The 25,451-nt window shown below is 36.6% G+C and overlaps 1 protein-coding gene across 4 annotated transcripts in view; it reads right to left on the reverse strand.

Moving 5' to 3' along the window:
- Nucleotides 1–11,096: 11,096 nt before the first annotated feature.
- The window catches only part of LOC131425794 (MAP kinase-activating death domain protein), a 71,126-nt gene continuing 56,771 nt past the window's right edge, over nt 11,097–25,451 (reverse strand). For all 4 annotated transcript variants that reach the window (XM_058587955.1, XM_058587956.1, XM_058587957.1 and 1 more), the window contains one exon: nt 11,097–20,429. In XM_058587955.1, the coding sequence (XP_058443938.1) occupies nt 19,608–20,429 (822 nt within the window). In that variant the 3' untranslated portion in view covers nt 11,097–19,607. The remainder of the gene's footprint in view (nt 20,430–25,451) is intronic.

Genomic DNA, 25,451 nt, shown 5'->3' on the forward strand with positions numbered 1-25,451 from the left:
AATCATTGTCAATCGTTTTCTGTCATCATCGATTGTTAAAACTTCGGTTGAATATCGGCACTGCACAGCATACGATTTACAAATGAAAGAAAGAACACAATTTTGAAACTACTGTTCCGCATATGTTGTTGACTGAACATGGACCTCATTCTCATAATTTGCTAGCGAAGCTGAGAGTGATATCTATTTCTAGTCTTTTTCTTTATTTTCGAGACAATAAAAATGGCTTCTATTAGCTCTGCTTTAGTGTATGAAATCGCGAGAAAATGTAAAAAGTCTTCAACTCCAAAGCCTTTTCCATCAGTTCGTGCTCGCATCTCATACGATACAGTCGAAAATCATTCACAGTTGAAACAACAGAAACAAAGACAATACAGTACAGTGAACAATAGAGTGTACGGAATGGCCAAATACGATTTAACAAAGCCTGAATCTTGGCCAACAAGACCAAATTCAATTTGTATAGATTTCAAGTGTTGCAAAGTTAGACCAGCAGCAAATGAAATTTAAATCTTACTTAAAGTACGAATGCATCTAGACGCTAATAATGTAAGAGAGATTAAGTTTAACAAAGCGTCTAACTGTGTGTACATTATGTTTAAACGTGAAAGAGATGCAATTGCATTCGCTTCGGTTAATAATGAGGTGCACAGCGTTGAGTGTGATAACATTAAATACAAAATCCCTGTGCACATGGTGGACAATGCCATAGAAGTACGCGTGCATGACCTTCCCCCGCAGGCCAGCGATAAGTTCGTTCGGGATAATATGTCGCAGTACGGTGAAATCCTTTCCATCGAAAGAGAAGTATGGCGGAATTTTTTCCCCGGCATCCGGAATGGCATGCGAGTGGTACGTATGCAACTACGTAAGGCAATTCCATCGTACATCATTTGTGGTCAAGGTGGGACACATCCATGTAAAACGCTGATTACCTATGAAAATCAGCCGGTTACATGCCAGTTTTGTGAACTACCTGTACACTACGGTAAACCTTGCACTGAAACTGCGAAAAGGACATCTTCAACCAAAGACAAGGTCAACCGTTCAACAACGGAAACTAGTGAGCGCAGTACTCCTGTTTCACCATCAAACCAACCAGCAACTGCAATCAATGCACAACAAGGCGCATCTACAGCATCTAGCAACGAGCCCAAGACTGCGAACATCAAGGAAAACGAAAAAAAAGACGGAAATCAACAACAAAACCACCGATGCGGCAACGGATGACGAGACGAGCCACGAACAAAGTGCCCCTCAACCCTCACAGGAGGAAAATAGAAGCCTTTCTCCTCCTAGAAAAAGAGTGACAACGAGATCCACTTCAAAAAATGCATTATTTAAAAAATCGGCTAATTCGGCCACGTAAAGCTTGTACGCAAATAGGCCTGAATAAAAATACCTTTTAAATAAAAAAAAGTCTTTTCCATGCCTTAATTTCACCAGAAATCGCTATTTTTTCTTAGTTTTTGTTTTCGTATTGTTAGATAAGGCTCGAATCGTGCAATCACATCCTACATGACTGGAAAGGACAGTTTGCGTTATCAGTTCACAATTTTGATTTGAGAAGAGCCTAAGTATTCCTTGTAAATTTCAAAAAGCATAGGTCTCACGATCGGTTGATATGATTGATTTGATGTCTTCGTCAATATCAGGTGTACATCTTTGCTTCCGCCGTTTTCCGATAGGTGGCAGTACCGGCTGAGGCTGGACAAAATACATAGATGATAATGCCTTTAAAGTGAGTGTAACTCGGTCAACGAGCGACGGTAAAGTTATGGCAATAATAGAAAACATCTACTATGTAATATTTAGGTACATTTAGTCCCTCAAAATAGACCTAAAATTAATCATGAATATATACTATTTGCAGAAAAAACGGCTTTCGTTTTGTAAACGTGACCGTAGATAATACTAAATGTTATGAAGTCTGACTCATTTTGTTACATTTTAAGATCGCCTGCTAGATGAGAAATTTCTTGGCGCATTAGGAAAATTTATTCTTCTAAAAGTTTTAAAATGAGAAACCTGATTTTGACGACAACGAAAAAGACACTTGCCTCGGCCCTGTGTTATTTCAGTCTCATCGTCTATAACAAGGCTCCTTTATTTAATATCCCACTGCCAGTGCCGGTTCTTTCTGTTGACTTTGGCGCCAAATTCTGCTTACGTGTAGTCGAACACGTTGAATTACATTTGACACAAAGCAGGTTGGTGCATTTCCCATTTGTCACCATCATTTTGTATGTTTGTTTGATGCTCTCTGGGTCGAATGACGGACCTCCGACAGTTTGTGAATATGTCCTTGTTCAGTCGTCATCATCTTAGAACACATTATAGTACGTCGCTGACATGACTAGATGATAAAAGTTTAATTGTCAGATTTACTCAGGTCTTTCCACAATTTAGTTGATTATATTCAAATCACGATAAATACAATTTTTAAGGTAATGTATATTTTATATCCGTTTGTAACAACGCATCACTAAAACATGTACAAAACGTAGTACGATTTATTTTTTTTTCGTGGTACGTCATTTTCAATTGAAAAGCATTATCGTGTTAACTTTACTTCTGTCGGAAATCGTAGAAGCATCTTATTCCTCTGGATCTATTCAATGTAAAACAGCAATATAATCCCCGGTTTGTCACAGGAAATTGCTGACTTTATTTTGTCCAACTAACGGGCGATAATATCATTTACTAGCTGGTATGCAAACGACAAATTGTTGCGGCTCATTAAAATTAATTTTACCTTTTGCTGATCAGCACAAAACCATCTCCGGCCGGTCACAAATAGAATTCTATCATATACTGCGTAAAGTTCCCCATTTTGAAGCGCTCTTCTGACGGCAGACGGATTATGTTCTCGGAATATCAATTAGATCAATACGTCATAGGTATCATCGAAGAGATGTGTTATAATGTACAATAAAAACGAAGACGAGGACAACTGTGGCAAATGACTTGAACAGAAGACATCAATCGATCGTTGAATGTTGTCGCCGAATTTGAAAGAGCGAAGGTTCGAAATACGATCATCGATGCCTTAGATTTTTTTGGGGATTTTGCAATACTGACGACGCAACGCTTACTTTCACATCGAAAACCGTTCAACTGGTTCAAGTTCCATGTTTTCTTGGTCATTCAAAATGGTGCAGAAAATAACAACCGCACACGTGAGCTTCTTCAGTAATCGAATCACGTGCTGTTAGGTGCTATATGAGTCTTCACTTTGAATAAATCAAATCAGTGACAAGTTAGCGGATCATAATCGCAAACCCGACTATGCTATTTATTTTCGTTTCGTACGGTTAAATATATGAGTTGAATAATTGATCGAAAACCGTAACGAATCTGTTTGATCCTATATTGGTTCAATCGTATTTGTTCAGAATATATATCAAATTTAAGGCCAATAGTTAGTTACAATCCGACAGATCGTTGTAACAATTTCGAAGCGATGTTCGCGACTATGAAACACGCGAATGACTTGCGGCTAGATCGAGTGCAAACACCTATCATTAAATGATTAATTACCGCTTGTTACAATCGTCTAGATGGCAAGGATAAGATCATTAACCTAAAAAAAATTAATTTACGCTTAATACTAAGTGCTGGTATTAAAGTTCTGATTGATATCCAACCGGTTCAAAGGCAGCAGGCTCATTTAATCTTTGAATGTTGACAACGAACGTGTTTATTTAGTTCTACTTAGTAGGCTTGCACGTTTTTATATTAGTCATATAAACATAAGAAATAACAGTAATCCTTTTTTTTTATCAAGTTTCGATTTAATTGGAAAGTTCAACCTTTCAATGATAGCATGACAGTTCTGAAATCTGATATGCAAAAGTTCTCTCGTTGATAGTGGAGCAGATCATCTCTCCGAAAGCCCATTTTCTGAATGTCATTTCACTGAAAACGTCATCCAATCAAATGACGATTTTCATCGGTTAAAATATTTTCTGAAAATGCACAGCAAAAGTTTGAAAATGATAACAATTTCTTCTCCTCAACAGAGCTTTCTATCTAAGGGGCGTATCCTCGATTGCTTAAAAATAGTTTAGGGCGTGATCACGTGTATCGTCGGGGCTACGTTTGATAAGTGTTTTGAAAGTTAGTATGATTTGTAGAATCCGGATCTGTGATCCAGAGTTAAAGACCCTAATCTCGCAAATGATCTTAAGGTTAAAACCTCTACAATGGATACCAAAAATGCCAGGTACTCTTTAGTATGCTATCGGGTTGGCGTTAACCCAACAATGCCTTATTTTGTCGTGAATACGACTGGCTTTACACTTCTTTTTATCGTAAATATCTCTTGTTGTATCCAACGTATCAACATAATTTTTGCTACATGCCATCGGCAATGTGATCATCAATTTATAATAACATTTCCAGTTGTATGACACAATCACAAGTAAACCAAAATTAAAGCTTTCTGAAATGTTTAATATCAACTAGTATTAAAGAAGAAAACTCAGGATGCCTTTCTCGTACCCTCTATTAGAAAAAATGAAATTTACGCTTGACGTAACACATGGATCAATAAGTCCCGAGACTAAAGCAGAGATGGCGCTCGTAGTAAACCAGTAACCACGTCTTTCTAGAGTACTAACCTTTGCTTGAAACGGGTCAAAATTTTAAGTCGATCCGACCAGAAACAGCTGAGTTATCGAGGTTGGAGTAAAGTTGTTTTGTAGTTTGTTTAAAAAATGGAAAAAACCGAGTTTCGTGTTTTGATAAAACATTGTTTTTTAATGGGTGAAAACACCGTGCAAGCGAAACAATGGATTGAAACATTTTATCCGGACTCTTGTCCATCAAAAGCAACGATTTGTTGGTGGTTCGCCGAGCTTAAACGTGGTCGTACCGACACAAATGACGCGGAATGCTCGGGTAGACCTGTGGAAGCCGTTACACCGGAAAATGTGAGTCAAGTGACAAAAATTATAATGAAAGATCGTAAAGTGAAGCTCCGTGAGATTGCTGAGATGACACAGATATCATATGGAAGTGTATTTACTATCCTTCATGAAAAATTGAGCATGAAAAAGGTTTTTTTCAAGTGGGTGCCGCGATTGCTTTCGACGGAACAAAAACAGCTACGAGTCGATCATTCAGAAAGCAGTTTATCGCTATTAACTCGCAACAAAAAAGATTTCTTGCGTCGTTACGTGACCATGGACGAAACATGGATACATCATTACACTCCAGAGTCGAAGCGGCAGTCATCTGAGTGGCGTACAGCTGGCGAAAGCCGTCCGATGCATCCGAAAACGCAGCAGTCAGCTGACAAAGTCATGGCGTCAGTTTTTTGGGATACGCATGGCGTGATTTTCATTGACTACCTCGAAAAAGGTAAATCGTTCAACAGAGATTATTATATTGACTTACTGGAGGGTTTGAAGGAGGAAATCGCAAAAAACGACCGCACATGCAGAGAAAAACATCCTTTTTTATCAAGACAATGCACCCTGCCACAAGTCGATGAAAACAATGGCAAAATTGAACGAATTGGGCTTTGATCTGCTACCCCACCCCCCATACTCGCCAGATTTAGCCCCCAGTGACTACTGGCTCTTTGCTGATCTTAAAAAAAATGCTCCAGGGAAAAAGATTTGGCTCAAATGAGGAGGTCATCGCTGAAACTGAAGCTTATTTTGAAGCGAAAGATAATTTTTTTTATAAACATGGTATTGAAAAATTGGAAAAACGTTGGAACCATTGTATCACCCTAAAAGGTGATTATGTTGATGAATAAACAAAACTTTGCAAAAAAAATGTTGTTTCCATTGTTAGTGTCGGGACTTATTGATCCATGTGTTATATCACAGAATGTTGGAAAATCTCAAAAGCAGAAATATGAGTTTTCCAATGGATTTCTTGTAAAATTTTTGGAGCAAAAGGTAGTAGCCAAATTAGCCCCATTAATCTATCTGATTTAACAGAACCTTCACATACGTTCAACTTTGTGCGGCCACTGCATAGCTAAATTCTTCCATCTCGAGGTATCATTCCGCTCTGAAACATCATATTGCAACGATTCTAATTGTACTTGTTTACCGAAAACAAAGTGGACGCGCAGATTAACGTCTAGGTTCTCCTCGGCGCCAGTGGAGAGCTACTCGTTGGGAACGACGCCACTCAAAAGTATTGGAAATTCTTTATCCGTTCCCAGATTCCATCGTGGCGATAAAGTTTTAATTTCATTTGCGATGGAAGGACTCCGGCTGTGAGTACTGCAGTGTCATCGTTCATTGAAATGTCAGCCACGTACGGGGGGACCAAAATTGGAATAGCCGGGCAGCGAGACAGTTCACAGGTACTGTTCCACGCGAAAATACGAATTTAGACGGCATAATGACAATTGCTGACCGATAAAGTGTGCTCGCAATGCGAAACGTTTCACATCGAATTGCTGTGGCTTTGGCTGAAAGTTTCAATTTCAATGTCAGCTGGCATATTATGAAACGAAAATGAAGATTATGTGGAGGAAAAAAACGTCGAACTACTAATACATCGATACTCCAATCAATTGCTGGGGTTCATCCACATGCGGTTAGTTCTATCGGTTTTATCAGTAAATTCATCGACTGTTTGAAAGCTTCCATTGCAAAAGTTATTTGACCGACTTACATGACGGCATGGGTTAGTGGTTCAATACATAAAACAAGGATCTTACGAGCTAATTGTCAATGATCGATCAAATAACTGTCCAGAACACAATGATGATGATGATGACAAATTGTGTTTTCAATAAATTTGTTAATATACACAAGGTTCATAACTTTACAGAAACTGCAAAGCTTATATTTAAAAAAAAAAAAAAAAACAAATGAAATTATATATCTTTTTCACAAACAAATTGGCAGAAACACTAAATTACCTTGATTAAAAAAAACGTAAGGCCTTCTATTATCACTAAAGTACCGTTGTTAATATCTCCTGCATTATTTTATAATTCGCCAATATTCGAGGCCATTTCGTCTGGTACGAATGATTTTCCTTATTGCTTTTTCGAGTCCATATCCGGCGTTAGTTAAACACACCATTAGTGCAACAATGTTTATACTTATCACAGCAACGGAACCCGGTAAGTTACGAAAACAAATGCATTAACTCAATTAGTCAATCGTTGTGGTTGGATTTTTCAAGCAGTGTTCAATTAAGTTATTGAAATTGGTTGAATCTTAGCATAATGAAATTTTTAAATCACATTACAAATTTTGGCCTCTACGCTCGTCTGGTCAAGAACTTATATACGCAATGGTTGCTATCTAAAAAACGACCTATGAATTGTAGGTAGTTCGGTAGAAATTTAGAAATTTTTATGCAAAACGATTACTATTTTTAGTATCGGAATAGAGAGCTACTGTCACTCAAGACAGCCAAAAACGCTTTTATCAATGTTATTTGCCAACAAATCTCCAAATATCGAGGGGAACGTGCCATTTGTGCCAATTCGTTCTGATTACCACAATGGGTAGGGCGTCGATGTCAATAATTATTATTTGAAATCATCTTCACATTTAATCGACTTCGGTTTATCGAAATTCATCACAAAATTTACCATATCGTGACTAGATATAATCATAAACAAGGATTTAAGGAGTAGAGACAATTGACCTCTTAGGATATTTAAAAATATATATGGCTTAGGATATTTAAAAATATAAATTCATTTATTTTCTTTTAATTTAAAATGTATTTATAAGCGAATTTAATGTCATCGTGATCGGTTGTGTCCTGTAATTTTTTGATGAGAACTCACAGTAATGATAAAAAACAACCTGTTTTCCGGCACATGAATTTCATTTTACAATAATTACGCGAAATGTTACAGAACAATTAGATACCGCGAGTCTTTTTTTTATTGAATTTTGTAAACGAAAATTTTATTTCTGCAGTAACTCTGTATAGTCACAGAGTACGGTAAAACCAACCCTTACACAACCTGGCAGAAATGAGCCTGTTTCATATGTGTTCCACTGAATTCAGGACGGCGCTAGTGTACCCAAACAATACGGGTGCAATGAATTACGAAACAAAAAGATTACAAGAGATACCAGTACTTCATTACGTCATTTACGGTTTCGTATATTTGAACCTGAAAACGAACCCCGCGAGATTTAGAAAAAAAATCGGGTTTTGATCAGAAACGTCTATTTTTATTTTCAATCAGGTTCTACCCGTACCTTTCATGATTCGCACCGAATTTATCAATTTGCATGCCCGACCATTTCTAGATCCCGGTTTTGGAACTGTAGAACTGTACTTCATTTTCTCAGAAATGGCTTAACCGATTTTTGCAAACCTTGATCCTTTAAAGTCATTGATTAAGTTCACAAAGGTCATGGCGAATACTTTTGGTTCTGGAGATTTCAAAAATCTGTGAAAATCTGTGATTTATTCCAGAATCTGTGAAAATCTGTGATCATTTTCAGAAATCTGTGAAAATCTTTGTCATTTTTAAAATCTGTGCAGAAAATTGAAAATCTGTGAAACACAGATTAATCTGTGAACCTGGCATTCCTGGGTTCAATCAACTTAGCAATCATGGTCCAATCCACGACGTAAAATACACTGGTGGCGTGATAAGACAGTTTTGGTTGTGTTGGTAATTTTCTCACGAAATTAAATATGGCGCGCCGGGATTCAAGCATGTAAACATAAACAAACGACCATTTCAGATCATTTCAGCGGTTGTGTGGCGAGCCCTAGTGTGAGTATTTCGAAATAACCCAGTGAATTTTGTCCAGCCGCATCGTGCCAATTATTGAAGACATATATGCAATAAAAAATACTGCAATGCCAAGAGAACAATTGAGCAAAGCATAAAACCGTTTCTAAAAGTCTATTACACGTAATCGAACTGTCTTCTACTTGGTTCATAAGTTCATAGCTTACGAAACTCTATATGCATTTTCCGCAGTGTATGATTATGAGTCAAAAATGTTTTTACCTCAGTGTAAGATTGAACCCGCAACCAGAGTTGCCATTTCAAAATCTGTGTTTCAACTTGAAAAATCTGTGTTGCATATTTTCAATCATAATCTGTGAAAATCTGTGAAAAACATTTTGAAAATCTGTGAAAAACATTTTTAAGGCAAATTCATAAAAATCTCTAGAAATCTGTGAATTTTGATAAAATCTGTGTTCTGTGTGGTAAAATAGGCAAAAAAAATCTGTGGTTTTACAGAAAAATCTATGAATATGGTAACTCTGCCCGCAACAAACTCTGACTTCGGTTCGCACACATCCTTATTTCGTATATGAATAGATCTGTGCACTCTGCATCGGTGTGAGTAACAGAGACGTCAAATTGCTCAATAGACCGAATAGGTGAAACGGCTCTCTTTTGTTTTCGAGTAATTTTCTCGAAGCATGCTGAACCAATTTCGAAATATTAGGGATCGATAGAAAGCTTCAAAGAGGCCAATAATCAAGTTCAAATGTGTTATTCTACAATTAAATAACATGGAATAAATATTTAGATGCACAGTACAGGTAAACTTCCTTTGGGAATATTTTAATGGATCTAGAAATCTTTTTGCCATCATTTATTTATCTACACCAAAACTAAAGTTCTGGGTCAGGAAAGGTTCAGATTTCAGTTGCAAATTCAGATTCAAAATCCAGATTAAGAAATCAGGTCATAAATTTAGTTCTAGAATTATGGAACTGAACTCATTTTTAGAACCCAGGTTCCGAATTTAGTTCTAGAAATGAATTCTAAACTTGTATTCCGAACTTTGATAAAGGAACTGAATTCAGTTCCAGCATGCAGGTTTTGAATTCTGGAATTAAATTTTGGTTCAGAAGTCAGTTCTTAAGTTCAGGTTTGGAATTCATATCCATATTCTAGTTTCTGAACCCAAATCTAAAATTGATATCTTTATTTTTGTTCATGAAATCTAAAATCCTAAATCAGAAGTTCTGGATTAAAATTCCGAACATAAATTAAGAAACGAAATTTAGTTTAAAAATCTTGTCCAGAAACCAGTTCCAGAATACAGAACTAGGATTCAGTTCCAAAATCATAGTTTGTAATTCTGAACCTGTAATCTGGAACTGAATTATGAAAGTGAAATCTGAAACTAAATTATAATTAAGTTCAAAATTTAGGTGAACCAGAATCCAGGTTCTGAATTTAGTTCTAGAATGAAACCCAAAATTCAGTTCCCTGCTGCTGCTGATTGAAGCACGACATGAGTGTTTGAGGTTCTATACCTCGCAGAAGTTATTGCTGCTGTTTGTAGAAAGTCCTCACCAAGACGTCCAGTTCCGTCCAAATCAAAAGGAGAAATGATCGATTTTCGACCATGGTTTGCCTTTGACACCCGTTCAGTTGAACATCGAGACTTATATGTGCCTGACAACCTCAAAACCTTTTCTCATTGTTTCCAAAAGTTTGAGAAAATTTATTTTTTCAGTTATTCTAAAATGTTGCAAAATTTCATCATAAATTCTGATGGCATGGAGAAAGAATAATGATTTTCAGTATTACTCGAGATATTCGCGATTAATTTTTATCCATTCGTGAATTTTGAAAACAGGGATTTTTTGGGAGAATTATGAAAAGGCGCCCTGTAGTAAAGGAATACGTTTTAATAAGGCTATTTGAATAAAATAAACTTCATCTTTATCGGACATTACCAGGCGACCAGAACCTACGAGGCATATTGAGAAATGAAGAACCGTTTTGTCATAAACATTATTATCATACGTAATGCTAATTTCCACACCATGGCCAATTATTTCCAGAATATTTTTTGTACCGTTGCGCCTGTTTCCTGAACTTCTATGCATAGAACCTCACCGCACATATATTGAACCTTGTGTTTAAAACGGTGTGTATTGATGATTATTGTGGAAATTGTTTACTGCTAGCACAGACAGACAAATGACTACCTCTTCAAAACAACACTTGAAATAGCGGTTCGGAGTAATGCAGCTTGGAAATATAAGCGAACGGGCCTTACATTTCGAATATGCCTCGTAATATCATGTAGTAGAACTGCAACGGATAAGTAATCCTCCCAATTTGCCAAAGACTGTTGTGATATATTTCAAAAATCAAACACACACACTAACACTTTTATCTGTTGGCATTCATTTATTTTCTTTCTAGCCATGCTGTGATTTGCTTCACTTTCTACCATAATTAAAGCATCAGTATGTTATGAAGGTCAGTTAAAACAACAATTACTGCACTTATCCTATCATCATTAAAGCACCTTCCATCGACAATAATAACGTAATGTTAATTTTAGTTTATCCTACCCATGGACATATTGCGATATGAGCTGCATTTGACATGCATGGCGAAGAACATACAGCTTTGGTCAGAACTACTCAATAGATTCAATGGGGGGAGCGGGACTAAATATTAACCCGAAGTTTGCGGTGATTAACATCGGAGGAACGTTCAGTTTCCTAAATAACATCTATAAGTTTGTCCATTGCATTTGAACGCACATCAATTCTGAAGAGAAACAATCTTTCAGGTTTCGTTTCGATTAATTGGTTCTTCTAGCTAAATATACTCTGTTTTGTTGCTGATTGATACGTTTATTTTTGTTTTCCTAGAGTGTCTACGTTTGTTTTGTTTTTTGTTTTTTTTTTTGGTAACATGATATCGAACAACTCTAAACTCTAGAATTCGTTTGTATGCATTGAGAATTTTCTCATTATTCATTAATATATGCATGATCGTTTGGCGGGGAGTAGTATTATTTCGACTGTGCGGGTAGAATCGCAATTGTCCAATTTTCTTTTTTCAAAAGTTTTCCAGTTTCTTTTTCGAAGGAGTACAAAATTGTTCTATTTATCTTGTTTATGTACAGTAAGATTATTGACTGCTTTTGGTTTTAGTTTCAATGTTCTTGAGCTCACTTATACAAACGATGAAAAATCTCGAATGACTATATTTTCGGATTTACTCTGTTAATCGAACTCATAATTATTAATAGGTAACGAACAATAGATTGAGCTAAATAAAAAAAATGTTAAAATTACAGTCAAGCTATTCCGAATTAAGACTGCAGAGTTTTTTTTTTGAAGATTTATCAATCAGTAGTGGAGAAAGCTGCTTTTGGAACTGTCATCAAAAATCCTAAATAGAATGATCACTTAAAAATATTTGGGTATTGAAGTCAAAAGGATGATTTCTCTGCTAGCGAAGTAAAAAAAAAATAACTCATAATTTCATAAATAAACTCAAGTTGCTTTAACATTGTAGATTCTTTTGTAAAGTGCATTTAAATTACACATCACCAAAATCTAGCTTATCTTTCTACAATAATCCTCGAGAACATATTACTCCTACTCGTATTCTTTCACGGCAAGCTAGTTGGCACAAGAAATGAATATTTCCACATGAACAATAAAATAATAAAATTCCAAATCGAATCCTGCACGACGTACTTTTTTGAGAGTCTGTTAAAATGCTATCAAACTTGTGCACGCCAAGTTTACAGCACTGCACTCTCACAAGTGAGTGATATTGTCGCTGCAGCACTAACCGGCAATGCGCAGGACAGTCCAGCGCAGCGAAGATTTCGAGCGACGTCAGTTGAACTGTCCCTTTCATCAATTGATAAAACCATGTTAAATCGTGTATATTTTGTTTCTTGATTTTGACCCATGTGCTTTTACCAAACCAGTTGTCGTATGTTCGAGTTCCGACCTGGAAGGAGTCTTAGTATCAATAGGATCAATGTTGAAACAGAAAGGCCAAATTCCACTACAGGAATGTAATACAGAAAGATATGCTACCTGAGCTCATAACAATAAAATATCTTTTTCTGTTCTTCAAGTTGATAGTGGATGCTCAGGAATCAATGGCTTTGAGACTGATGGTTGCATTTCATTTAGCATTTCACTTAATATTTCGCTGGAGGAACATGTTTTTCTGCAAGCACAATACATCTGACATAATATGTAAAATATTGTTGTACCCTTGCGTTGATAAATTAAGACTGATTTTGCTCTTCCTAGTCAGCCAATCAGCGATACACTTAGCATTCGATCGCAGCGACATCTATGAGTGCTGGCAAAGCTGTTTACATTGGATTTTACCCATGGTAAGGTTGTTCACACCGGATTTCACTCATAACCTCACATTGTCTCGCAGGCGGACTGAGTAATGAATTCCTACTCGACTGCTCGTTCTTTAGAGCTCATTTAACCGGATGGACATTATAAATGTTATTAAATTTTCGATCTCTAAGAATTTGAAGGCGACCTTTTTCATTTTATCTAGAGAAATGGACGTACGCCATACAGTTCAATTATTGTCATATATCTATGAAAACTTCTCCGCCAGCAATCATTACACGTCGCATCATCGCATTCCGCTACGGGAGCTTTGTTGCTGAACACAATTTTTCGAAAAATCTTCTTTCAGCTTTACCAACGTCCATTCATGAATAAATTTTAGACCTATACAAATTTGACAATGACACAAGACACGATTCACGCGTGATCTGTCAAAAACAGTGTTGCCAAAAAGATACCAGCAAAAAATCATCCTTTATTTTGTGTAGCTAGATTCTTAGTTTGAACTGCAATCAGCACGAAAACATGTTAAATTAACGTTGAAGAAGGAAATGAATTGAAAATTCAGCTCGCCTTTCCTCACTCGTTGCTTGGCGGTGAAATTCATTCGGAATAGCTTGTTGCCCAGGAGTTCGCTTTGATTGGAAATTCATGCATGGCATTCCGAAAGAAAAATTTTCGTCCATTTTATATTGATTTGAAGGTCATTCTGGTATGCACATGCTTGTAAAAAAATCCAAAACATTCTAGAAAAACAAACATCAAATCTAAAGTTTTTGATCCATTATTTCTCCAATTCTTATAATGACAACATGTAAATACATATCAATTATCTTAACACAACACAACCAATGTATTGTTTTGAGTGCTTCGAGCACTCTCGTAGTAATGTTTTATCTTGTTGTTTTAAACCCTACTCAAATTGTCAAAATGTGAATATCAAGTCTCAATAATAAAAGCCTTAAACAAATCGACAGTCACCCGACAAAAAGGCCTAACTGCAAACGACAGTTTCTCTTTGTTTACTTTCTTTTTCACGATTTACCGTACTGATTTTATATTTGACGCCTTACTCTTCGTAAAATTTTTAAGGTAAAACCACAAGCTTTCGAGAAAATGCAGTAATGGCTCCATAATAATCAAGAGAGAAAGTAAACAAAGAGAGGCTCTCATTTGCAGTTAGGCACTTTTGTCGTGGAACTATCGAAATATAAACCACCGGCAAAATCCGGTTAACGTTGACGAAAGTTGACTGATAGCTTAAATCGTACTTAAAACTTTTTGAGCGTAGGTGTTTTGTGATGAAAATAAATGCATTTCAAAATAGTAACTTAGGCTGTGAACCGTTTCGCGATCAATTTTAACTTTTGGTTAAAATCTGACACTTGAGTGGTTATTTTGTGTCGAGTAGTTAAATTTAACTAAAACTGCGGCCCATTCCAAAGTTTGACGGACGGAAAGTTATTTGGGTTTAGTTTGCACTGGAAATAATTTTGACTAAAGAATTGATATTAGAATTTTCTTCGCAAGATTTTTGTCAGAGTCGGAAAATAACGCTCGATCTGTCAAAAATAACCATGTTTTCGAGCAGGGTTATTTTTGACAACATCAAAATAACCACTTGAGTGTCAGATTTCAACCAATAGTTAAAATTAACCGCAAAATGGTTTACAGCCTTGGCATTTGAGGCTGTAAACGAGCTGTCAAAAGTCTAATATGGCTGCAGTCATTCCTAATCTTTTCAATCCTATCCAATCCCAGTTATATAAATTTCATTTCGAAAAGTTTATCCCTGATAGGTTCCAACAACATCAAATCACGAAATGTCGTCTCCGTCAGATTCGCCCGTTTTGAAGTTAAATTCTCATACATTTAAGCAAAATGAGCTAGTTTTGGCGATGAACTAAAATCTGTGTGTATTTTTATCGTCGTTTTTATTATTCTCAATAGTCTAAAATTCGGGAATCATTCGAAATTTTCAAAAAGAAAATGATTAGACTTTTTACTTAGCATTGAAGTATCGCCCAGTTTTTATGGCATGTATCATTAGGGATGAAACTTACGAAAGCAAATGGAATGATAGTTATGTCCTTCATGTTTTCGTAAAAACTAGGATCAAGAATGATTTCAGCATCGATTCTATCGTCACACGACAAAAGAGGCTCTCTTTAATTACTTTCGATTACTGCCATAACAGAAATTTTCTCGAATTGAAAGCTTTTGAATTTGATTAAAAAGTTATGCGAAGAGTCAAGCTTCAAACATAAGATCAATCTGATAATTCGCGAAAGAGAAAGTGAGATGCTGACACTTCTAGTTAGGCAATTTTGTCATGGAATGATCGGAATGGCTTTGTTTTGAAGTTTTTTTTTTTAAAGAAAACAAACGCTTGATCTATTTACTGTTATAAGTTTTGCCATTGGCGAGTTGGATCTACCATGGTCTTAGCTTAGCCAGTCTTGAAAGACAAGTACAATCCGACGTCTAAAATATATTCACGTTCCTGTCACCAAACAACTGACGTTCCGCTTAGGGATGTCGGAATGTCGATCGACCAAGCGAATAATCGATTAATAACCCAGATAATCGATTGAAATATTTTTGATTATTTTAAAATCATATTCAATTATTGAACTAATCAAATAAATCGAAAAATCCTATACTAATAAACGAATAATTAATAATAACAACACTGTTAATCGATTAAATTTAATCGGTTAGTTTCATAAATTATATTCTATTATAGAATAATCGAATAATTAAAAAAATCCGACATCCCTATTTTCTCTATTTTCGTTATTAGAAGGAAATACGGACTTATGCCCCGTTTACATTTCTGCTGGCTGCCAACATGCTGGTGTCAGTGTACTGCCCTCTTAGGAAAAAAACGTTCAACGGTGGTCCTTCGTTGGTCTAATACTTTGGATCATTGGACCACAGTTGAACGTTTTTTCCTAAGAGAGCAGTACACTGACACCAGCATGCTGGCAGCCAACAGAAGTGTAAACGGGGCATTAAAGTTGTACGGACTTAAATTGCATTACTTTCAAATGACTTTTTACCCATTGGGTGTTTTCAATTAGAATACAGAGGTAAGGACAGAAAGCAGACTTCCAGTAGTTTTCGCGACTCCTGTTTTTCACTGCCCATCAAAAGTTTGATGGCTCAGAAGACATTAGAAAGCAAAATAGGTCAACGCTTGTCAAAAAAAAAACATGATTTGGCAATCAATTTGTTCATGTGGAAAGAGGAATACTTCTTTTGTGACAACCGTATCGATCAATAGGCACATACACATAAAAGAATGCTTCCAAAAGCGTCTACTTCCACTTCAAAGGTCACGTAATGGTCCAACGCTTTCCTGGTCGGATTTAGCTTCGTTCCGCTACTCGTAAAATGTTTTGAAGTTGTACAAGACTAGTGAGTTCGTTTCGAAGGATTTCAATCCTCCAAGCGTATCGAAACCTTAATGAAGGCGCTTCGGAAACATTATGAGGAAGTAAAATCGGAAGAATGGATTTCCATGCTAAAAAAGCGAACATAATAGAACAATAATAAACCAGTTAGTGTTGGTTAAAGTCGTCGATAATCTGCAGAATATCTGAAAAACTACTCGGAAAATCCAGAGAAACCTGTAAGAAATTACAAATAAAAATCTACAAACCTGGCATCTCTGGTAATAAAAGTCTCATCCGTTATGTTGGTAACAATATAGTGGTTTTCAGCTGGACATAAGCAGCCCTTACACGTGACAATATTATTGTCAATCCAAAGTATTGTCAATACCGTCAATCCAATTGACTTGTTAACTTGAGTCCGCATTTTTCGAGAAAATCAAGCGTTTGGAGCTTCAAATATTGCAACTGAATATTGTAACATTGAGAGAAAAGGTCATTGTACATATTTAACTGTTTTCTCTCTGGAGAGAAAGTATTGTCGGATTGATGAGCAGTTTTGATTTTTTGACAATATTTTCGTCAATCCGATGGAGTTTCCATTACACGATCAAAAGTATTGTCAATACTCCTCGTATTGACAATAATATTGTCTCGTGTAAGGGTCGCTATAGAATGCGACGGAATCGTCGCAGGATATCGAAATAATGAGCGTCAGAACCACTGATGCCAGGTTTGCAGATTGATATGTAAATTTGCAATTTCGTTTGTTAGCAGATTTTGCAATTAACCCGACTTTTTTGCAGATTTTCAAAATTTTTATAAACAATCGTCCATTTTAATGACATTTGCTATTACTGTAGGGTTTTCGTTTAGTTTTTTCGTCATACTTCTAAATATTGAGGTCGCATAGGACCATTTCTGATACGCAGACGCCTAAAATTTCATCTGGCATCGCTGCCAGAAAATTGGACAGTTGTTTTAACCCGTTCGCTGTCTGTTGTATTAAAATTAACTAGCATTAGAGCCAAAAGAAAAATTAATCGGCTGTTGGATTGAGGCCAATTGCATTTTCAACTGGTAAAATTCCTTAGCGACAATTGTTATTTCATTATTCATCGAAAGCATCAACAAATGTATATCTGTCAAAGACGACCAACTTTTTGGAGTAAACAAATAGCGCAATCGAATAAAGCACGAGGTTTTGAAAACCAAGGTCGATTAATTTTATGCCTGCTGGAGAAGGAGAACAAAGATCTCAGCTCCAGCGGGCTTTTCCCTTGCTCCTAAAAAATAAAATAAAATAAAATAAAAATACAAAATATAAATGAAAAGGGAACATACTAAGCACAAAATAATCATTATGTATGATTCAGACGATCCGTCTTCTTTTGTCACAGTCAATCTCCGCCACCGGCACCGTCCACATTAATTACATGCATTCTTATGGAGTCATTCACTCGTAACGTCACCGTCACGGAACGTTTTGACGGACGGAGCGTGTGAACGTTCCGGTAAAGAAAGTATTAAATTAATTTTGACGGAAGCTGACGTTCCGGTGACGGTGACGAATCGCACATTATGTCAAATAAATAGCACACGCTTCAAAAATCCGTGCAAGTTGTAGCCGTAATCTGCCACATACGCATTATCAATATGAATTCATTATGACTGAAATTTCTTAATAAATAAAAAATAGTCATTGTAACGGTCAATTTAAAACATATTTTTTTCTGGCTTGTGGTTTCGAAGGGGTTGAATCGATGCGAATGACAGTTTCGCTATCAGCAGCCCTTACACGTGACAATATTATTGTCAATCCAAAGTATTGTCAATACCGTCAATCCAATTGACTTGGTAACTTGAGTCCGCATTTTTCGAACAAATCAAGCGTTTGAAGCTTCAAATATTGCAACTGAACATTGAAACATTGAGAGAAAAGTTCATTCCACATATTTGACAGTTCCTTCTCTGGAGAGAAAGTATTGTCGGATTGATGAGCAGTTTTGATTTTTTGACAATATTTTCGTCAATCCAATGAAGTTTCCATTACACGATCAAAAGTATTGTCAATACTCTTTGTATTGACAATAATATTGTCACGTGTAAGGGCCGCTATCTTTGCGGCATTTTGTCGCTATCTTATCGCGTCGCAACCTTTTCTAGCCGACTGTGAAAATCACTATAAAAAAAATCCTGAAAGTTGATAATTTCTTCTGAATTGTAATGATTTTGACATATCGTTTGTTCGTTTGGAATGTCACTTGTGAAGAGTGAAGTGGTTTGAATACATTTTCAATTATACGAATTTATATTGAAAAATGTTGTTTATCCAGCTGATTTGGTTAACGTTGATGTGAAGTTCATGGAAAACTTTTTTTGGTGTTTAAGTTGCGAGGTAGGTATACGTTGCAAAAACCGCAAATGAAACTCTTTCATCGCATTGTACCTTTAGTTAAACTAACCTAATCAAACCCAATTTCAATCCTATTAACGGTAGTGCTAAAGAAAGATGGCAGCTTTGAAAGAATTTCAAAGCACATTCATCAACATTTTTGATATCGTTTGCCTAAGTAATTAGGATTCACAAGATGACGACACAAATGAACACGTAATGAAAATGGTCGATGGTCAACTAGGTTTTCATCTTTGACAGTTGCCGTGTACTTGTTTTGTTTTGCGACTGCAAGTTAAAAATTGAAAAATGACGAAAAAGTGCCTGTTATAAACGTATTCCACAGTGAAAAGAACTAAAAAGATTGTCCTGTACGTGTTTCCAGCATCAAGGAGCCATATATGTATGAATATGTTTAGTGTGAGGCGACTTGCAATTTTTACATTCGAACGATGAACCTCTGATGAACTTTCAAACTGTAAACAAGTACACGTCGACTGTCAAAAAAAGTTCATTTTGTGAGGTTATGTTATGTTCGTGCAAAACCTAACAGCTACTGGAATGCACAAGTAAACAAATGACTGATAGTTGTCAAATGACATTCATCTGGTTCATTTAGCGAGTTCATGTCAGGATTATGTAAAAATTTGGTGTGAAAGCAATCATTCTCATGTACATCCAGAATACCGAGTAGGTTAGAAAAAACATTGAAACTTCAGTTTACCGTACAGTCAAAACAGAGAAGTCTACTTTTAATTCCTCCGAAAAACGTTGCCTGTTCCTTGGGTATCCGAACGTTGCGAACTGTGGCCAACTGCCGGTGGCGACTGATTCGGTGGAGGTGAGGCTGCCGAGGATTGTCGTTTCAGTTGTCTCAATGGATTGTTCGTCATTGAGGGAATTTGAACCGATCCAGATCGTTGTCCCAATCCGATTCGCGGCGGGATAGCTGGAGGAGGACCTCGGTTTGGGAGAGAAGATTGTTGTGGTAAGCGGCTTCCGGAGCTAGCAGAAGATGAGGGCAGCACAGGCGCTTTCATCTTCGGAGGTTCCGATGAACCGGTTGATGAACTGTTTGGGGGAGTTCCTGCGGAAGATGTAGATGCCGATAGTACTGGCCGCGCAGGAAGGGAAGGTGGGAGGTTTTTCAAAGGAGGAGCAGGACTCGTTGGAGGAGTATCGACAGAGGGTATTCTTGATTGTTGCACTATCTGAGGTGATGCCTTCTGCAGTGGTTGCGGCTGCGTTGGTGGCTGTTGAGGAACTGGTTTGCTAATAATTGTTTGAAGCTTGGGTGAACTTTGCGGTGGGAGATGCGTTTTTTGTACCCTCTGATTTGTTTGCGCTTGCGGTGGTTGAACAGGTTGTGTAGCAAGTTTAGCCACCGGAGGCGTTTGATGAGCGATTTGTTGCTGTTGATGACTGCCAGCTGCTGTTGTTGCTACCCTGCTCACCTGTGGTGCACCTGGCAACGTAGTTCCGGATGCAGCAATGGTTGGATATTTCTTTTGCCATTCTTGACCGGCGGCCACGTACGAGAAGACGCACAAAACCGAATAGCAGATGTCGTCGGCCTTCATGTGAGCCAATGGAAAGGTAAATTGTTAGATTATTTTCTCTAGTAATGCTATTGATTGTTAAAATGGGTCTTCGGTTTGTTTGATCTGGGATTGTAATTTACAATCGATACTCCCCGTTCACATTGCAATGATAGGAAGAGTCACATAATAAAGCAGGAAAGCACTTTATTCAAGCATCTACTTCTAACAACGCAAACCAATTCGTTTCCAAAAATCAAAATTTCTCAAAACATATGACGCTTATATAAAATAAAAACAAAGAAATAAAATTCGAAAATACATCAACGACTACTAAAATTCAAGAAAGCAAAGACAAAATTAAGATCTCGGAGGAAATATAAAAAAAGAACAAATCTAGAGACTACATAAACTTACTTTCTGCGCAATGGAACATAGAAACAGAAATCGGTTCACACTCAACTGAAACACACAGGCACATTGAACGATAGCAGATATCATGCGGGAGAAGCTTGAAGGGACATCCTCCAAAACGAACACATCATTCATTGGCTGTGGCTGTGTGTGTTTCAAGGCATGGGTCAAGATTGGTGAGATCTAGTTCTTGTTTGGGGATCCCCGCGGATCTGTGTTGGTCCCGTAGAAGCTTCCTCGCGTGGCACACGGAGAACACTCGATGCAAACAAAGTGCGGCCTCGTTTGCCTTGGGGCAGTGAAATCAGGTTCAGAACAATTGGGTTCATTTTTGGCAGAGTACGTGCGTGATTCGGTAGTTTTCATTTGTTAAGACGACACCGATCGGCGGGAAAGATTAGCGTGATTTGTCGGACACAATTATCAGTACGTCGCGCACGTCAAGGGAAGAAAAGAAAACAAAGTGAAACGAATCAACTGAAAAGTAACTTGTAATTGTAATTGTTGTAGAACCTGTTGGTTGCCTTCTGAAAATTTGTTCACAGTGCTGTAAAACAGGTCAGGTTCATTTAATTATGTTAGAGCCGATTCGATTAGGAACAGAGAAATGTATGTCATACTAGATGCTTACATATCGCAATCTTTGTAGTTTATAATTTTGAATGCTGGAAAACAGGAATGGTTTGTGCTTGAACCACATTCATAACATTAAGAGTAATTGGTTTTTAGAAATCATATGGAAGATGAAGCATAAATCTCAACAGGAATAAATTAAGTTTACTAGACAATCAATAAATCTGGACTTATGTCACATTATGACACCGTAGAACTGCTAATTAGTGTTTAGGTTGAAAAACTGTTTAAATGCCACTTTTGACTATTTCCAATTATTTAAACGGGCAGAAATTCAATTTTACAAATAATCGAAATGAATCACGATTTGGAGAAAATAGTGTTTTTACATGCTATGGAAATACACTATGATTAATAGTTTGGATATCACGCACTATTTTAGTAAATTTTGCTAGTATCAAAATCGTGCAAATAATTTTATTATAAAGTATCTAACAACTATTACATTTGATTCGTTAGAAAACCCGTTTTTTAACCTCTCATATGAATCGAACAAACTGGAAGCACAGATAACTGATATACAGGCTCGAACAAAATTTTTCAAAATCCTTTGTAAATTTGCTATACGTTGGAAACACTATTGGCACATTGTCGCAAAGCTGAATTACCGGTAGCGACACCTGCCAATGAAAAATGGAACCAAGAAAAAGAGGATTCTTTCGAAAACTTTCATATCGGCAGTAGTAATTTGCAACATTTTTATCGTTTATTCAATAGTACAAATAAATATCAGCAATAAAAGTACACGATTTCAAAGTGATTACTACACTTTTTTTTGGTGTAAACTACGATTAAACATGGAAAATCTTCAGAAATGTGGGAAATTGGGTAAGGTTAAGCAGGTAAGGAGTATTTTAAGCAGAAATCAGTGTAATGTTGATTTCTCGAGTACTAGAATGTATAGCGATAGAGTATTATTTATTTTGGATACTTTATTTGTTATTTCCAGGCATTTGAAAAAATGGTATAAAACCAAGTTTAATGCTCCATTCTGAATAAACGGTAGATTTCGCACAATGAACTAAGATCAACATTACCACCTCAGAGTAAAAACTTTTTCTTCAACTTCTACTATGATTTTTCAAATGAATTTGCCCGTTTTTATAAGAAATCGTTGAAAAGGTGGAGTAATTAAAAAATTTCCTACCGATTTGACAGCTCTTGCTGAAAGTATCACCTCTAAACAAGCAGTGCCTCTACATTTCAGTTTTGCGACAATATGCCAATATTAGTTCATTGTGCGAAATCTATAGTTTATTCAGAATGGAGCATTAAACTTGGTTTTATACCATTTTCCAAATGCCTGGAAATAACAAATAAAGTATCCAAAATAAATAATACTCTATCGCTATACATTCTAGTACTCGAGAAATCAGCATTACACTGGTTTTCTGTTTAAAAAAGTGTTGATCCGAAAAAAACCTAACCTTACCCAATATCACACATTTCTGAAGATTTTTCGTGTTTAATCGTAGTTTACACTAAAAAAAGTAGTAGTCATCACTTTGAAATCGATTTTCTTCTACTCCGAGTGTACTTTTATTGCTGATATCTATTTGTACTATTGAATAAACGATAAAAATGTTGCAAATCACTACTGCCGATATGAAAATTTTCGAAAGAATCCTCCTTTTCTTGGTTCCATTTTTCATTGGTAGGTGTCGGTACCGGTAAATCAGCTTTGCGACAATGTGCCAATTCACCAGCCGAAGAATTTTTCTTGTGGCTCTAATGCTAGTTAAACGAAGACAGTGAAGGGGTTAAAACAACTGTCCAATATTCTGGCAGAGATGCTGTTGCAAAATGCAGTTAAAATGCATCTGTAATTATGACGCTCATTATTTCGCTAGTCTGCGACGATTCCGTCGCATTCTATGTCCATCTGTAAACCACTATAATTAAACATTTTCCTACCGATTTGACAGCTCTTGCTGAAAGTATCATCTCTGAACAAGCAGCGCATCTACATTTCAGTTCTGCGACAATGTGCCAATAAGTAAAATTTTCTAAAGCGGATGTTGCTAAAACGTTTAGTTCCTCAGTTCCCTGTGCTCAATATCTAGGACAGGACCTGACAATTGTTAATCCTCTTCGAAGGCCAGTTTCGGACTAGCTTGTGATTGGTTGAAATTGGCATAGTTAAGTATAATATGCTGAAATTAATATTACTGCAGGGTGGTAGAAAAAGTGTTGTCAGTATCGTCGCAAATAATGTAGTTTGATATTGCATATTTTGTTTTTTTTATCATCTTTTTAAAATTAATAATTTCAATAGGATACAAGTTCAATTTATTTTTAAGTTCTGTCAATGTGGAACACATACGGGTACATTTAACAATCACTGGATAATAGGGAAACAGAGGTATTTTGGCCACTTCATATATTTTGGCCAACCTAACAAACTATATGAATTTAATCGTTGTTAAGTAACCCATGTTGCATCAATTTGAAGCTAATCACATTGAATTACCTATTGCGGAAGAGTTTTTCAAAGATATTACAACAATTGGTGGATATTTTTACAAAGAGGGCCAAAATAAAATCAATCCTAAAGTGGGCCAAAATACCTCTGTTACCCTACAAAGAGAAAGTCTGAAATCACGAAGTGTGATATGAGCGAAAATATTGATAATGTTGGTTGTACTTGAGAATAGCTCCAAATCTTTGGATACTTCAGTTTGTTAGTATTTTTCTTTGAATATTTTGGATACTTTAGTTAATAAAGGACTATTCACACATATCCGGTCCGGATCAGTGCCGGCACGACACCGTGCACGGATACTGATATTATTTCATTCGTTTTCTATGCGCGCATTCACACCTATCCGGCACCGTGCTGTTTCAGTGCAGCTCGCCGTCAGTGTAGCGTCCGTCCGGCAAACTCAAATTCGTCGTCACCGATATTTTTTATTTTCACTGAAGTCGGTATGTCATTGCATTGACTGTGCCGGAACGGAAACAGGACGGAAACTGAACGGAAGGGTTCCGATAAAAAAGAACACTGACGTCGCACTGAAGGCACTTTCACTGAACCGCCACGGAACTGAAATGTGTGAATAGTCCTTGAAACTGCAAGAATTAATTAACCAAAAATAAGGGTTTTAGATGTTTTTTTATTAAACTGTTTCAACTAAACGTTTTCTTTGAAATAAGCATCTGATCATAATTAATTCATAGCTATAGTTTTGATTCATATAAAATTTGTTTCAGTGTTCTCAAATCACATGTTATAAGGGGAGAAGCTTTTCAGAATGAATCATTAACTCTACTGGCAATAGTGATCGCGAGAAATGTATTATTTATAACAGGGACGAATCAGAATAGGAAGAGAAATATTTTTCTGGAAAAAGAAATCATTTATCTGGTCCTGTCCTAGCTAAATATGAGGAAATCGGACATGGGCAAGTAGTACCATCATCGTAGGTACAGTAAATTTTCATCGTAGGTACATTAATTTTTTTTAGTAATCATCATCGTAGGTACAGTAAATTTTACATCCAAAAATGAAAAACGAGCCTTGAGACCATGTAAATGAAATGAGAATACAGGTATATTGAGAGATGAAGCTTTGCTTATCATATTTGGTAGTTCAAAATCTATGTTATAACACTCCATTTGAACTTCAAATGGAACAAAATAAAACCAAAGGCACTAAAACACAAGAACCGATTCGAAACGGTTCTACCAGTCTTGTATGGCACAAATCCGACAGAAACAGAGCCGTTAATAATCGCTAGACAAAATTCTTTACCGGAAAGGGTGGTTGCATTGTTGCCAGACTCTTGCCAGAGTTCTGCCAACATTCTGGCAGACGCTGCCAGGCGTCTGAAAAGAAATCTGCCAGGTACATGCAAGCGGGATGATGTTCACGATCGAGTCTTTTCACTTCATTGCATGTAATTCGAATCTACCTGTGCGGCAAACTACTCACTCGGGCTAAAAATCAGCCAATCAGAAACTGATCCATTCTGACTTAAAACTGAAACAAAAGCAGACCCCCTCCAGTTGTCA

This window comes from Malaya genurostris, chromosome 1, assembly GCF_030247185.1.
Source record: "Malaya genurostris strain Urasoe2022 chromosome 1, Malgen_1.1, whole genome shotgun sequence".
Classification (NCBI taxonomy): Eukaryota; Metazoa; Arthropoda; class Insecta; order Diptera; family Culicidae; genus Malaya; species Malaya genurostris.